The 15,397-nt window shown below is 48.1% G+C and overlaps 1 protein-coding gene and 1 pseudogene across 2 annotated transcripts; both read left to right on the forward strand.

Moving 5' to 3' along the window:
- The first annotated feature begins 865 nt into the window (after positions 1-865).
- On the forward strand, positions 866-1,340 carry LOC307193653 (ufm1-specific protease 1-like; annotated as a pseudogene). The gene has a single exon. The product of its transcript is annotated as an ufm1-specific protease 1-like (transcript).
- Positions 1,341-8,206: 6,866 nt separating this feature from the next.
- Positions 8,207-15,104, forward strand: RTL6 (retrotransposon Gag like 6). Its single transcript, XM_079937704.1, has 3 exons — positions 8,207-8,871; positions 9,089-9,221; positions 9,319-15,104. Exon 3 carries the CDS (start codon positions 9,403-9,405, stop codon positions 10,120-10,122), a length of 720 nt encoding a protein of 239 aa, XP_079793830.1. The 5' UTR covers positions 8,207-8,871; positions 9,089-9,221; positions 9,319-9,402; the 3' UTR covers positions 10,123-15,104.
- The last annotated feature ends 293 nt before the right edge of the window (positions 15,105-15,397 follow it).

The raw sequence follows: 15,397 nt of genomic DNA on the forward strand, positions 1-15,397 counted from the left end.
TCATGCTTTTGGTGTCAAATCTAAGATTTCTTTGCCTAGCCCTGCACTGCAAAGATTTTATCTATTTAAAGTTTTATATTTTACATTTAAGTCTGTGATCCATTTTGAGATAATTTTTGCATAAGATGTGAGACAGATTAAGTTTTTTTTTTTTTTTTTTTTTTAAACCTATGAATGTTCAATTACTCCAACACCGTTTGTTGAAAAAGCTATCTTTCCTCCCTTGGGTTGCTTTTGCATCTTTGTCAAAAATCAGTTGGACATATTTGTATGGGTCTATTTCTGGGTTCTCTATTCTGTTCCATTGATCTATATGTCTATTCCTCCACCAATATAATACAGTCTTAATTACTGTAGCTATATTACAAGTCTTGAATCGGGCAGACTGATATATCTCACTTCATTATTCTTTTTCGAAATTGTTTTAGCTGTTTCCTTTAGCTAGTTCCTTTGCCTTTCCATATATATTTTAGAATAATCTTCTGTATATCTACAAAAAATCTTGGCTCATCGCCGCGGGGCGCGCCTGCGGTCGGGGGAGAGCGACCCCAGGGCCCGTTCGCCTGCCCGCAGTTCGCCCAAGACTCGGGGCCGAGAGGAAGCGCTAGAGTCCAGAGTTCTCCCTGGAGTTCGCCCCGCGCCGCCTGCAGGACGCATCTGCCTGGCCCGGCGACCGCCGCTCCCGCCCACCGCCCTGGAGCCGCTGAAGGACGTCCACCTGGGCCTGGCCCCGCCCGGCCGCGGCCGCGCTCGCCTGGCCCTCCTCTCGGGCCATTACATTTACTACCATTACGGCTGCGACGGCGTGGACGACCGGGGCCGGGGCTGCGGCTACCGCACTCTGCAAACGCTGTGCTCGTGGCCAGAGGGCCGGCCGGCGGGCGTACCCGAACCGGCTACAGTGCAGGCGGCCCTGGAGGACATGGGCGACAAGCCCCCCGGGCTCCGGGGCTCTCGGGGATGGATCGGCTGTGTAGAGGCCAGCCTCTGCCTTGACCACTTTGGGGGTCCCCAAGGGCGCCCATGTCACGTGCCGCGTGGAGCAGCGCTTCACGGGGAACTGGAGAGGCTCTATTCCCACTTGGCAGGGGCCGGGGGGGCCTGTAATGGTTGGAGGGGATGCGGATGCCCAGTCAGAGGCGTTGCTTGGCCCAGGCATGGAAGCCTACCTCCTGGTATTGGACCCTCACTGCTGGGGTGATCCGAAAAACCCCCGTGAACTACAGGCTGCCGGGTGGGTGGGCTGGCGAGAGGTAAGCTCAGCCTTTGACTCCAACTCCTTCTACAACCTGTGCTTGACCAGCTGTGACTCGGAAAGGCAGCTGCCCACCCTGGACTGAGGCTAAGGACCCAGAACTGAGCCGGCTCTAGCGCTGTACCCGCTGAGCTACCCCATCTCAAAGGCAGAGGCTGCCTGATGTCAGACCCCCAGGAAGTCCCAGCAGAGCCTGGGATCTTTGGTGTCAATAAAGTGGTAAGGCCCAGCACACCCCCCGCCCCCCAAAAATAAATCTTGCGTGGGCTTTGATAGACACTGCATGAAACCTGCGTATCATTTTGGGGAGAACTGACTCTTTATTGTGTTGATTCTTCCAAACTATTTCACAGTGCATGTCTTTCTCTATTTAAATCTTTTAAAATTTAATTTTTAATTTAATTTAATAAAATTTAATTTTTAATTTAATTTAATAAAATTTAATTTGATCAGTGCTTTATTGTTTTCTGCATACAAATCCTGTACAAATTTTGTTAGATATACATCTATGTATTTTTGAGTGATTGTATATGGTATTGTATTTTAAATTTCGCTGACCTTGTGTCCATTGTTAGCATATACAAGTAAAATTGATTCCTGTATATTCACCTGCATCTTGTGACCCTGCTGAATTCACTTATTGTTCTAGGAAGTTGTTATTGTTGTTTTTGGTAAATGCTTTGGGGTTTTCTATGTAGACAGTCGGGCCAACTGCAAGTAAGGACAGTTTTATTTCTTCCTTTCCAATCTGAATGTCTTTTATTTCCTTTTTTTTCCTTTCCTCATTGCTCTGGCTAGAACTCCCAGCACTATGTTGAATAAAAATAGTGAGAGGGAACGTCCTGGCCTTGTTCCCATTCTTGGGGGAAAAGCACACTTAGTCTTGACCATTAAGTATGAAGTTAGCTATTGGGTTTTTGTAGAAACTCCCTGTCAAGTCGAGGTAGTTCCCCTCTGTGCTCATTTTTCTGTGACTTTTGATCATGAATGGCAGCTGGCTTTTTTTTAAAAGATCTAACTCACATACTATAAAATTCCCTTTTAAAAAGTATACAATTTAGTGGGTTTTAGTATATTCACAATGTTGTACAACCATCAACACTAACTCTGGAATATTTTCATCACCCCAGAAAGAAACCCTGTCCCCTTCAGCAGTCACTCTCCCTTTCCTCCTTCTCCCCAGAGCCTGGAAACCAGGACCCTGCTTTCTGTCTCTATGGGTTTGCCTACAGAGGACATTTCATAGAAATAAAATCATACAATATGTAGCCCTTGTGTCTCACTTCTTCCACTTAGCATAGTGCCTCCAAGGTTCATCCACGTGGTAGCACACACCAGTACGGTCAGCCCTCTGTGTTCGTGGGTTCTCCATTTGTGGATTCAACCAACCGTGGATCAAAAATATTTGAAAACTTTCCAGAAAGTTCCAAAAAACAAAACTTGAATTGTCTGTGCATGGCGACTATTTAGATAGTGTTTACACTGTATTTATCACTATTTGTATAACATTTACATTGTATGAGGTGTTATAAGGATCTAGAGATGATTTAAAGTATATAGGAGGATGTGTATAGTTTATATGCAAATACCATGCCATTTTATATAAGGGACTTGAGCACCCACAGATTTTGGAATCCATGGGGGGTCCTGTAACCAGTCCCCCGTGGCACTGAGGGACAAGAGTGTTCCACTCCTTTTTATGGCTGATTAATATTCCATTGTACTGTGATACCACATTTTGTTGATCCATTCATCAATTGGTGAACGTGCAGGTTGGTTCCTTTTTTTTCTATTATGGGTAATGCTTCTGTGAACATTCATGTACAAATGTTCATGTAGACACATGTTTTCAATTATCTTGGGCACATGCCTAGGAGTGGAATTGCTGGGTTATATAGAAACTCTATGTTTAGCTCTTTGAGAAACTGTTCAACGGTTTTACGGTAGCTGCACCATTTTACATTCCCACCGGCTATGTATAAGAGTCCCAGTTTTTCTGCATCTTCACCAACATTTGTTATTGTCTGTCTTTTAGATTATAGCAATACTGGGGAATGTGAAGTGATATCTCATTATGGTTGTGATTAGCATTCTCCTAAAGGCTAATGATGTTTAGTATATTTTCATGTGCTTATGTGCCCTTTGTATATCTTCTTGAGAGAAACGTCTATTCAAATACTTTGCCCATTTAAAAAACTTGGGTTATTTGTCTTATTATTGAGCTGTAAGAATTCTTTATATATTTTGGGTATTAGACCCTTGTCAGACATATGATTTGCAAATATTTTCTCCCATTCTGTGGGTTATCTTTTCACTTTTTTGCCAGTGTCCTTTGAAATAAAAAGTTTTAAATTTTGGTGAAATTCAATTTACCTATTTTTTTCTTTTGTCACTTGTACTTTGGTGCCATATCAAAGAACCTGTTGTCCAATCTAAGCTCACAAAGAAAATCCCTAGGTTTTCCTCTAAGAGTTTTATAATTTTAGCTCTTACATTTAGGTCTTTGATCCATTTGAGTTAATTTTTGTATAGGGTGTGAGGTAGGAGGTCTAACTTCATTCTTTGCTATGGATAGCCAGTCTCAGAAAAGACTATTCTTTGGTCACTAAATTGTTTTGGCACCCTCCTTCAAATAAATTGACTAAATGTTAGGATTTATTTCTAGTCTTTCAATTCTATTCCATTCTTCTATGCCAGATCATACATTCTTGATTACCGTAGATTTGTAGATAAATATTGAAATTGAAGGCTCTGTTGTCAAGTGCATATATGTTCATAATTGTTGTCTTGATGAATAGATCCTTTTATCACTACAAAATATCCTTCTTTTTCTCTAGTAACAATTTTTGTCTTGAAGTCTGTTCTGTCTGATATTAGTGTAACCATTCCAGTGCTCTTTTTAGCTTGAGTGGTATATCATTTTTCATTCTTTTGTTCAACTAACTTGTGTCTTTGAATCTAAAGTGTGCCTCCTGTGGATAGCATCAAATTGGGTCATTTAAAAAATCCATTTTGCCAATCTCGGCCTTTCAAGTGGAATGTTTAATCCATTTACATTTAATGAATTATTGATAATGTAGGATTTACATCTGCCATTTTGTTATTTGTTTTCTATATGTCCTATTTTCTTTGTTCCTCTATTCCTCCATTACTGCCTTCTTTCATATAAAATAGATATTTGATTACTGTACTATTTTAATTCCCTTGTCATTTCTTTCACATATTTTTTGAATTATATTCTTAAGGTTGCCCTGAGGATTACAGTTAACATCCTAACTTATAAAAATCTAGTTTGGATTAATACCAACTTAATTTCAACCATTTAGAAAACTTTACTTCTAAATAGCTCCATCTCCTCCTTACTCGCTTTGTGCTATTATTGTCAGGCAAATTACATTTTTAAAAATAAATTTATTTATTTATTTTATTTATTTTTGGCTGTGTTGGGTCTTCATTGCTGCGTGTGGGCTTTCTCTAGTTGCAGCAAGTGGGGGCTACTCTTCAGTGCAGTGCATGGGCTTCTCATTACGCTGGCTTCTCTTGTTGTGAAGCACAGGCTCTAGGCACGTGAGCTTCAGTAGTTGTAGCACGTGGGCTCAGTAGTTGTGGTGCACGGGCTTAGTTGCTCCTCAGCTTGTGGTATCTTCCCGGACCAGGGCTCAAACAGTGTCCCCTGCATTGGCAGGTGGATTCTTAACCACTGTGCCACCAGGGAAGTCCCTACATTTTGAATATATTGTATGCTCATTAGTATAGATTTGTAATTTTTGCTTTACACAGTTGTCTTTTCAATAATACAGGAGAAAATAGAGTTACAAACAAAAATACACTTATACTGTCTTTTAATTTACCTATGTTTGTACCTTTATTGGGGCTCTTTATCTTTGATATGAATTCAAGTTACTGCCTAATGTCCTTTCATTTTAGTCTGAAGGACCTCTCTTTATTATTTTTTGTAGGGCCAGTCTGCTAGTGATGAATTCTCTCCAGTTTTATTTACCTGGAAATGTCTTAATTTTCCCTACATTTTTGTAAGAGAGTTCTGCTGGGTAAAGAATTCTTCATTGATAGTCCTTTTCTTTCAGCACTTTAATTCTATCTTCCCATTGCCTTCTGGCTCCCATGGTTTCTGACGAGGAACAAACTGTTAATTTTATTGATGACACCTTATATAGATCACTTTCTTCTCTCTTGCTGCTTTTGAAATTTTCTCTTTGTCTTTGACTTTCAAGAGTGTGGTGATGATGTGTCTAGGTGTTTGAGTGTATCCTACTCAGAGTTTGTTGAGCTTCTTGGATGTGCAGATTAATGTATGTCATCAAATTTAGGGAAATTTTTTGATTTCTCTGATACCATCCCTGGCAGGGGGTGGGGTGAGGAACGTCATTTTAGCTTGGCAAGTGTGGAAGTCTTGGCTCCTTACTTAGCCTTTGCTGGCACGAATAGTGATGGGGCCACTGATTTTTCTGCAGCATTTGGCTGGAGTAGAGTGGTTACTGTCTAAGTATTCCATCTTCATAGGCTATCTCTTTCCTCATTCTTTGGCTTGAGAGGGCAGGCTTTTTGGAGGAGCTTTTTTTTTCTGTATGCCTCTTCCAGATTGCCAGCTTCTTTGGCTGCAAATCTGAGCTATGTGATACAAAAGAATACCGCAATCTAGCCAGTCTGCCTTTTTTCTTCCACCTTTTCTTTTTTCAGTTGTTTTCAGTTGTGCTTTGCTGAAAGAATAGGGAAGCATGAAACTAGTCCATCTTCCCAGAAATGGAAATTGACTATATTTGTTTTTAGAAGGTACTTTTTCATAGCCACCTTATCTTGTTACATTTCTACTTCCCCCACCCCCATTGTCTGTTCTTTTCACAAATGTTATTCCTTCATTAGTCTCATTGAGCATCCTAAGTATGCTTACTTAAAGTCTTTTTTTCCAGACTGTTCTATTATTTAATTTCACCTGGAGTTAATTCATATTATGATTATTGATTTTGGTGGCCATTATTCTTAGCATTAGATGTCTTCATGGGCTTCAGAGTTTTGATTTTTAGGCTCAATTTTGGGTAAAAGGGTATCTTTCACTTTCTTTCCCTCTTTGTGTACTCAACCCCCCTCCATCTTGAGGCCCCTTCTCCCCCTGGTCTAGCAGTTTGGGGTCACTCCAGTGATGCCTGGTCTGCAGTACAGAAACGTGTTTTATATTGGTGGTTCACAATTCCTGGCCCTCTGGGGTCTACTTGTCAGCCATGGGGCATGAGATTAATGATATTGGATGGTCTCCCTTGTCCTAGGGCCACACCTTCACAGAAGGTGTTGCCCCATGAAATGGTTGAAGAGATTTTTCAGACTCCTCTTTGACATGGGGGTGAACACTCTCTCCCCTCATTTCAAATAGGAATCCTGACTCTGTTTCCAGCCTTGTGTCCTCATTATGCCTTGGGATCCAGAGTCCAGCAAGCCCATGGCTTTGTCCATACTTAGCAGTTTGTGTTTCTGGACCACAGTGGAGTTTATATTGCTTTTGAGCCCAGCCAGATCCTCTCAACACTTTATTGTATAGTTTATTGTTGTGTGTTTGCGGCAGAGAGCAACACCTCACAGCCTGAATCATAGCATTATCTGGATCTGAAGCCAAATACTCTGTTTTTCTTATTTTAATATTTATTTTCATCTTTATTTAGCTCTATTTTATGCAATGCCACTTTGTATCCTGTTTGAGATAGGTGAAATACAAATAAATTATATATTTCTTCAAGTTTATGTTTCATCATTTCTCAAATCAAGGCGCACCTTATATTAAATGCATCTGAGAATTTAAGATGTATGGTGTCAACCACACCTGGAAATGCAGCAGACACTTCACTCATATGCACAGAAACCAGTAACCTGCGGAGGTGCGATCCGGGCGCTGAGGGCAGAAAAACCGGTGGGGTGACTCACAGGAATGGATTCCTCTGTGTGTTTGGAAAAAGTGGGAGGGGTGGAGGGGTATAGGACAACTTCTGCATTTGAAGTCACCGACCTCAGGCAAGATGAATGCAGCTCCTGCCTCCTCGTGAGGTGGGAGAACTCACAGAAGCAGTTTAAGGAAACATTGTCTCCTTTCTTTCCCCTCTTGCTTCATGTACTAGACATTTTCAGCTGGTCGCAAAAGGTGCACTTTTTGTCACACTGGGGTACACACAGTTGTGGCCACAGCTAGACTATCTCTTCCAAGTGCTGACACTCTCATGTTCCAACTCCCATTTTATAGAAGCAAAAACTGTAAAGGCATGAGTGAAGCCGACTCTGCCCAGGCCTGCCAGAGGGGTGCAAGTGGCTGCCGGTAGTTCAGCCTCCTTGAAGACGGTGTCCTCGAAACACTGGCAGTGGTGGGAGTCTTTTCTCTCCATTCATGCTCCATCCTGGAACTGACCATTTAGAAGTAGCTCAGCAAGGTCAAGTGGGAAAGGCATCCAGTTCCTGAGTCAAATAGCTCATACACTTTGGCCCAGTAATTTCACTCCTGGGCAATTACCCTGGCAAAGCTGGCAGAGGAAGGGGCTAGGATTCATACACAAGGGAGGTTTATAAAACTTCCACATGTAAAATAAGATGGAGCTCTATCAAAAGGGGCATATTAAATAAACTGGGTACACGATTTCATTGGAACATAGGCAGTAATTGAAAACTATGCTTTTGAAATAGTTTTAATGGAAAATGCTCAAATTCAGTGTGCTGTTAAGGTCGCAAAGCATAAGGTACCATAATTAATATTTATTTATTTAATTATTTGTGGCTGTGCCACGCAGCCTGTGGAATCTTAATTTCCCCGCCAGGGATCCAACCCGTGCCTCCCGCAGTGAAAGCATGGAGTCCTAACCACTGGACCACAAGGGAATTCCCAATAATTGATATTTTGTAATAGAATATACCATAGAAAAGTGACTGGATGGAAGTAGAGAAATATCACTATTTGTTCTCGCAGGTGGAGGGACTCTGAATATAAACTTTTTCAAAAAAGACTTCTCGGATATCAACATTTTCTACAGTGAATATACACTACATTGAACTTGTATTGAAGTTACAGTATGTAAAGCAAACTTCGTTAAAAAAAATTACAACCTATACAAAAAGAGCTTTACTAGCAGTCTTAGAAAGAATTTAAATAATTTAAATTTTAATAATTCTTAATTATTCATAATAATAAAATCAGTCACCACTGATTGGCTGCTGAGGACCGGCACAGCGCAGTTGCCCGGGAGGCGGGGCTGGGCGCGCCATTTCCGGGGCGGGGCCTCGGCCGCGCGCGAGCCGGTGGTCTCCATGGCAACCAGCGGGGCCCAAGCGAGGCGAGCCTGGAGCTGCCACCGCAGCCGCGCAGGCCCCGCCCGCACCCCGGCCGCTCAGCCACTAGCCCTCCGCCGCGACCCCGGGCCCGGTCCCAGCTCGGCTGGTGTTCCCGCCAGAGGCTGCCCGCGCCTGCCTCCTGCCGCCGCCGCCCGGGCCTGACCTGACCGGGAAGCAGTTCCGGCGGGCCGCCGCCGCCGCCGTGACTCATCTGCCTGCCCGCATTCCCCGATCGGGCCATCTTGGTCGCGGCCGGCGCGGCAGACGGAGCCGCGGAGGAAGCCGGGGAGACCCAGGTACGCGCCCGCCGCCCGCCCCAGGCCCCGGCGCCGCCGCGGGTGCATCGGCCCTTTGTTCTGCCCCAGGTGGGCGCCGGGCCCAGCGTAGGGAGGGGGCCTCGGCGGGGGCGCCCGCCTCGCCGCCCGCTCTTTGCTCCTCCCACGCCGCGTCCCTTACTTCTAACCCCCGTTTCCGCAGTCGAAACCGTTTTTAAACCATGTTTTCGTCCTTCAGGGCCCAGAACAAGTCCACCCTCCTGTGCAGCCCGCCATGGCCTTGTGAGGGCGGCGATCAAGGAGCCACATCCGGAGCTGGGGATCCCCGAGGGTCTGCACCCCTTGCCTGGTCTGGCTGTGCTCATCTCTCGGTCCGTCTGCCCTGCCTTCTTGTTTGGGCTTCTGAGCCACGCTGGGTCTTGAACCCTACCCTTTCCTTGATTTCTCTCTTGGTCTACCCAATTTTAGCATTACAGGTGCTCAGGTTCTGGGGTACCCAAACCCCCTTCTCCCGCTTCATCCGTCTCAGCCTTAGGCCGACCTCTGGCCGCCATGGTTCAACCCCAGACCGCAAAAGCTGAAACCCCAGCCTCTGCAGCGTCTACCAATGCCCAAATGGATGACGTCATCGACACCCTGACCTCCCTGCGCCTCACCAACTCCGCGCTGAGGCGGGAGGCCTCGACCCTGCGGGCAGAGAAGGCCAACCTCACCAACATGCTGGAGAGCGTGATGGCGGAGCTGACCTTGTTACGCACCCGGGCTCGGATTCCCGGGGCGCTGCAGATCACCCCACCCATCTCGGCCATTACCTCCAATGGGACCCGGCCGATGACGACGCCTCCCACCTCGCTGCCCGAGCCCTTTTCCGGAGACCCTGGCCAGCTGGCGGGGTTCTTGATGCAGATGGACAGATTCATGATCTTCCAGGCCTCGCGCTTCCCCGGAGAGGCCGAGCGAGTGGCGTTCCTCGTGTCCCGGCTGACCGGGGAGGCGGAGAAGTGGGCGATCCCCCACATGCAACCCGACAGCCCCTTGCGAAACAACTATCAGGGATTCCTGGCCGAGTTGCGGAGAACCTACAAGTCTCCGCTGCGGCACGCCCGGCGCGCCCAGATCAGAAAGACTTCGGCCTCGAATCGAGCCGTGCGGGAACGGCAGTCGCTCTGCCGCCAGCTGGCCGCCACGGGCACGGTGCCCTGCCCTGTGCACCCAGCCTCCAATGGGACCAGTCCAGCCCCGGCCCTGCCCACCAGAGCTCGGAACCTTTAGGAATCGGCCACCACCCTGGTCCGTCTGCCGCCACCCAGGTAGCATACCCCTTTTGCTGCGTAGAAAGAAGTGTCCGTACCACACAGCATCGCCCTTGTTTGAAGACATCCCTTCCCGCCTCTCTCGTTCCATAAGGACATCTGTCATTGCTCCTGGGCGCCCTGTGACCCACCTTGCTTCCTGGTATCGCGTGCTAGCTTGGAACCTCCGTTGCATGTTTCCCTTCTCTCGCTTGCAATTCCAGCTCTTCTAGTGACCACAGCTCTGCTGCTGGGTCACGCTGACCCCGCAACACACTTTGGACCATTGGGGCTGACCTTTCCCAGCCTGACCAGGTTCACAGACGCTTGTCTTCCACCTTCTGCGGCCCCACGGCAGCTCCCCACCTGGCTGCCCTGTTCTCAGTAGTGAGCTTGCTGATGACAGAAAGAAGCCCTTTTGGCCAGGCGGGTGGCTTGATGGGGGTACCTGGAGAGGAGAGCCTGGCATCCTGCGCGTAGGTGATTGCCAGCCCCGCCAGGGCCCAGCGTAGCAGGCAGGGGCCTCGTCTCTGCTGTCAGCGGCCAAGGATCAGAGCTGGGAGTGGTTCCAGCGTTTCCGGGGGGCCGGCTCCACTCTGCACATGAGTATGCAGTCCTTGTGCCCCACTGCTGCCACTGGGAAAGACTGCTAATGCGGCCTTAGGGGGGGCCCCCGCAGGCTGCACCCCCATCAATGCCTGGCTTTGGCTGCCAGTGTTCTGGTAGCGCCAGGACTGGGGGGAGTCGGGAACTCGCCTGCTAGGCAGGTCGTTGTGACTTGGGATCACTGGGCGTTTCCATCAGGCTTCCACAGGCAGCACATACACGTCCGTCCCTGCCTGAGACCCCCGGCAGGCTGAGGGTGGGCTCTAGAGGCTCACTTTGCTGCCCTGGACCCCCGTGGGAATCAGCGGTGGTGTCCCCCCTGTGGGAATCAGCAGTCCCCCCTCCTCTTTGCCCACTGGCACTTGGTGGTGCGCTTGTCTAGCTTGAGACCTGTTCCCTTCTCCCTGCAGGGGACATGTGGCCTTCACCTCAGCCCCTTGAGCCACACATACGGTCTCTAGGTCTCCAAAGCCTCTGTGTAGCGTGTCCTCCCCAGGCCTGGGCTGTCCATCAGACGTCCAGCCTTTGTCCCAGAAAACATGGACTCAGGGCTGGAGACCCAACTCCTCTGGGATGCGTCGCTGAACCCTTAAGGAGAGAGGGAGTCTGCCTCTGCAGCCCCGGCCAAGGCCTTGCTGGCGTTTGCAAAGGAAAAGAGCTGCGGACTGCCTCGGTCCTAATGCGGTGACGGTGCAGAGCTGGTGCCCGTGTTCTGATTCTGAGGGACGAACCTGTGCCTCTTAGTGGTGGGTGGCCTTCACGGGGGACGCCCAGAACCACTTTCTAAATGAGTCTTGGCCAAGCCCTTTGGACCGTGGTGCTCCCACCATATTTCAATGCCAAATGAACCGCATTTCCATGACCACCCGGGCGGTGGGAGATGGGCTGTCCTACCTTGGGTTCATCTGCCCCTGTTCTGCTGGTCCTGGCCCGACGGCCGGAGGACAGCCTCTGTGCACCCCTGCAGGCCTACGTCTTGGGACCCCCAGTGGTTGGCTCCTAGGGCCCATCCCCTCTTCCTAAGAGTTTCCATGATGCAGGGGAAAGTGGCTGCGCTCCTGAAGCAACCACCGCCTACAGGGTCAAGGGTGATCAGTGGTTGCTGGGGTTCGTGGCCCACTGCTGCCCACTCATAAACTCCGTTAGCCCAGTTGCCCTGCTGAACCACTGCCTGAACCCGGGCTTCAGGCCCCCCTGGATTCCAGCCGAGGCTGTTCAGGCGGGACCATGGTGCTCATTAAGCCTGAAGCCGGGGAGGGCGCACAGTGGGCCACTCTTCTGGGGGGCGGGCCCTCCGGTGTGGGGTTGCGCAGATCACTTGCACTTCCAGCTCTGTTCTCTTCTGCCTACCTGCCAGGTGGAGGTGCCCACAGCTGAAGGGGTACAATGACACCCGGGGAAAAGGAGGCCTGCAGGGGTAACTGACACCTTGAAGGTTTCCACGTGGCCCAGCCCAGCCAGGGTAGGAGGCCCAGCACGGGAGCAGGGCAGGAACTGCTCGCCAGCCCCTGGCTGTGCCCAAGTGGCGTTAGAAGTCCTGCTGTGTTTGCATTCGTGCTGCATTTCAGCTGCTGCACATAACCAGGCCAGAGCCGCTAGGCAAGGCTGGCCATGCTGCCTGCCTGCACCCGTGACCGGCCCTCTGCATATGGGTCGTCGTGCCCAGCCTGGGCTGCTGCTGCAGCTGCGTCTGGGTTGGTGATTTGCTTGGGTTTTGCCTGTTGCTGCGCACGGCACGGGCTGGGGACTCTGCTGTTGGACGCCTGCGACCTTGTTGATCGCTTCCTCGACCTTGGAAACCGGAGTAGATGCGAGGCTTGGGGTTGGACTTGGAAGAAGCCCCACGTTGGGAGCCCCTGGTGACTCTAGTGGAAGACACCCTAGTCCCCAGCTAGAGAGGATGAGACCCAGGCTTCATGCAGCCTAGAGCAAGGGCAAGTGACTGGGAGGACCGAGCTGGAGAAGGCAGCGGGGGACGGGAGCTGCTCTGTACATATTCGGGGTTTATAATTTCTCTGAATTTAAGAGAACAGGTGTTGATTTATTAAAGGGACAGGGAGTTAGTAGTGTTAAACAGTGCATGTGAGGGAAAGTTTTATGTTTTTCATGGTGTTGACATTATTTGGACTGTATTGTGTCTGTCTTCTGGTCTCCGTGGTACCCCATCTGGTAAGGAAGCTTCATTGCGTAACAGGGCATCGTTCGAGATCAGATTTAGAAGAAGGGATGACCTCTGGCCTACTGTATAGTGTGACCTTGGGATTGACTTAATGTCCTGAAGCATTTCGGTGACTTCTAGGAAAAAGCCAAGACCCATCTCGCTGGTCCCAGGTGAGTATATGAGGAGGTCATGACACGGAGCCCAGAAGCACCCCATGAAGACGCAGGTAAGATGCACGAGCTGCTGCTGTCAAGAGGGACAGAACTACCTGCTGGACCATGATCCTGGCAGTTCGGCCTTTAGGAGGAGGAACGCATGTGGGGAAAGCTGGGCAGGTACTTAGGTTGCCTTAAGGGAGCAGCCCCGTGACTGTGAACGAGCACACACACAACGGGGCCAGCTACCAGGGGTGGAGTTTGGGTGGGAAGAGGGGAGAGATCTTAGCAGCCGTCCCTACCATCTTGTAACCAGAGCTGTAAGCCTGAGATCCCCTCTGCTCGGAAAGCCTTAGGTTAGGGGCTTAGAGATAAAGACACAGATGGGGCTCTGGAGAAGGCAACGCAGCACTGATTGTTGGGCCGGCAGCAAAAGCTTGCCTGTGTGGGGAGAGGGCTGGGGTTTAGGATAATTCCATCACCCACCACGTGTGGACAGAGCTGATGACGGGTGTGGTCTTGGGGTCCCAACGTCGGGTGTGGCCGTTGGCAGAGCACGGACGCAGTAAAGGTGGTGGGGTAACACCAGCTCCTCGCCGCGGCATCAGTAACTCCTTTGCATAACCAAGTAACAATGTCCTGGTTGTTTTCATTATCAAAGCCAACCTACACATCGTAGAAATTTTGGAAAATAAAGTAGTAGAAAGAAGTACGATTTTAACATTTTGGTGTTTCTCCTAGTCTCTCCCCGCCCCCCGCCCCCCATGGTTTCTCTGCTTTTTGTTTTAACATAGTTGTGATACTACCTACTGTAATGATACGATATCGTGTATTTTCATTTACGTCACGGGCATTTCCCCGTGTTATTTCTAATTTTATGTTGAAAGGCCGTGTGCTCCTCCGTCAAGCAGTGCCAATGGTTGATCACCAATGCTCTTACTAATTTTTCACCATTAGAAATTGATGAATATCTTTGTGCATAAAGTTTTCCCCAATGTCAAGTTATTTCCTTAGGGTAGATTCTCAGAGGTGGGGTTTATTGAGTTAAAGAATATGAAAACTTGTGAGGCCATGATTACACACTGACAGGTGGTCTCCAGAAATGTTTGTACCCATTTACACTGCCACCAGCAAAGATAAACGTGCTCATTTTACCATCTTGCCAGTACTGAGTATTCTCATCTGGCCAAATACTTGCTAATCTGATCATGAAAAAAATAGCATTGTATTTTAGTTTGCATTTTTTCGGTTTCTAGCGAAGTAGAACATCTCTTCGTGTCAAGCAGTTGTATTTCTTTTGTGTATTGTTGGTGTCCTCTGCTCTTATCTACTGGGGGTCTGATAAATTTGTATGAGCTCGTTATATATTAAATATATTAACCTGCTGTGTGTCATACTCGTTGCACACGTTTCCGCCTTTTTACTTTGTTGTGTGTTTTACTGAAGTTTTAACTTGATACGTAGCTGATCCGTTCCCTCACTTGGCCCTGTGCCCACCAGACTCTTAAGGCAGGCACACATATACGGCTGTACCACTGCGCTGGCAGCAATGGCTGACGCATAGTAGGTACCCCACAAACGTTTGTGAGACTGGCGTGGATGGATGTGCTGGGCATCCATGGTGCGTCACACACACCACCCCCACCCCCAGAGTGCTTGTGAACCAAGAACAGTTCACAGACCTTTTGGTCCCAGAATCCCTTTGCACCATTAAAATCCTTTAGGACCCCGAAGAGCTTCTGCTAATGTAGATTTTGCTTATCAATATTTGCCATGTTACAAATTAAAATGGAGAATGTTTCAAAATACTATTTTGAAAATAAAGTCATTACCTGACAACACGAATAGCATATTTTAAAGAAAACTATTTTCTAAAAAAATTCAGTGAGAAGAGTGGCATTCTTTCATCATTTTGCAAGTTTCTTTAATGTCTGACTTAATATCAATAGAAGACAGCTGGGACCTCAGATCTGCCCCTGTACTTCATCTTTTGCAAGATCACACATCACGTAGCCTCTGAAAAATTCCACCGTACACTCAGGAGACAGCAAGAGTGGAAAACACACAGGATATTTCAGTAGTATTACGGAAACAGGAATGCCTTCCAGAACCGGAAAGGGTCCTGCCCACTTTGAGATCCCCTGGTCTGAGAAGAGACAAGAGTAGTCCTTGCTGCAAACACCTCCATCTGTCCTTTGTGGTTTCCTTCACTGCTTTAAACTGAAGGTCTTTGTTTCCCTCTAGCATTAATAAAGGCACTTCTGGAATTAGTTTGGCTTGTAGTGTGAGGTGAGGCTCCAGCTTGACTTTTCCCCAGTTTTTTCTTTATAAAT

This window comes from Stenella coeruleoalba, assembly GCF_951394435.1.
Source record: "Stenella coeruleoalba genome assembly, chromosome: 11".
NCBI lineage: Eukaryota > Metazoa > Chordata > Mammalia > Artiodactyla > Delphinidae > Stenella > Stenella coeruleoalba.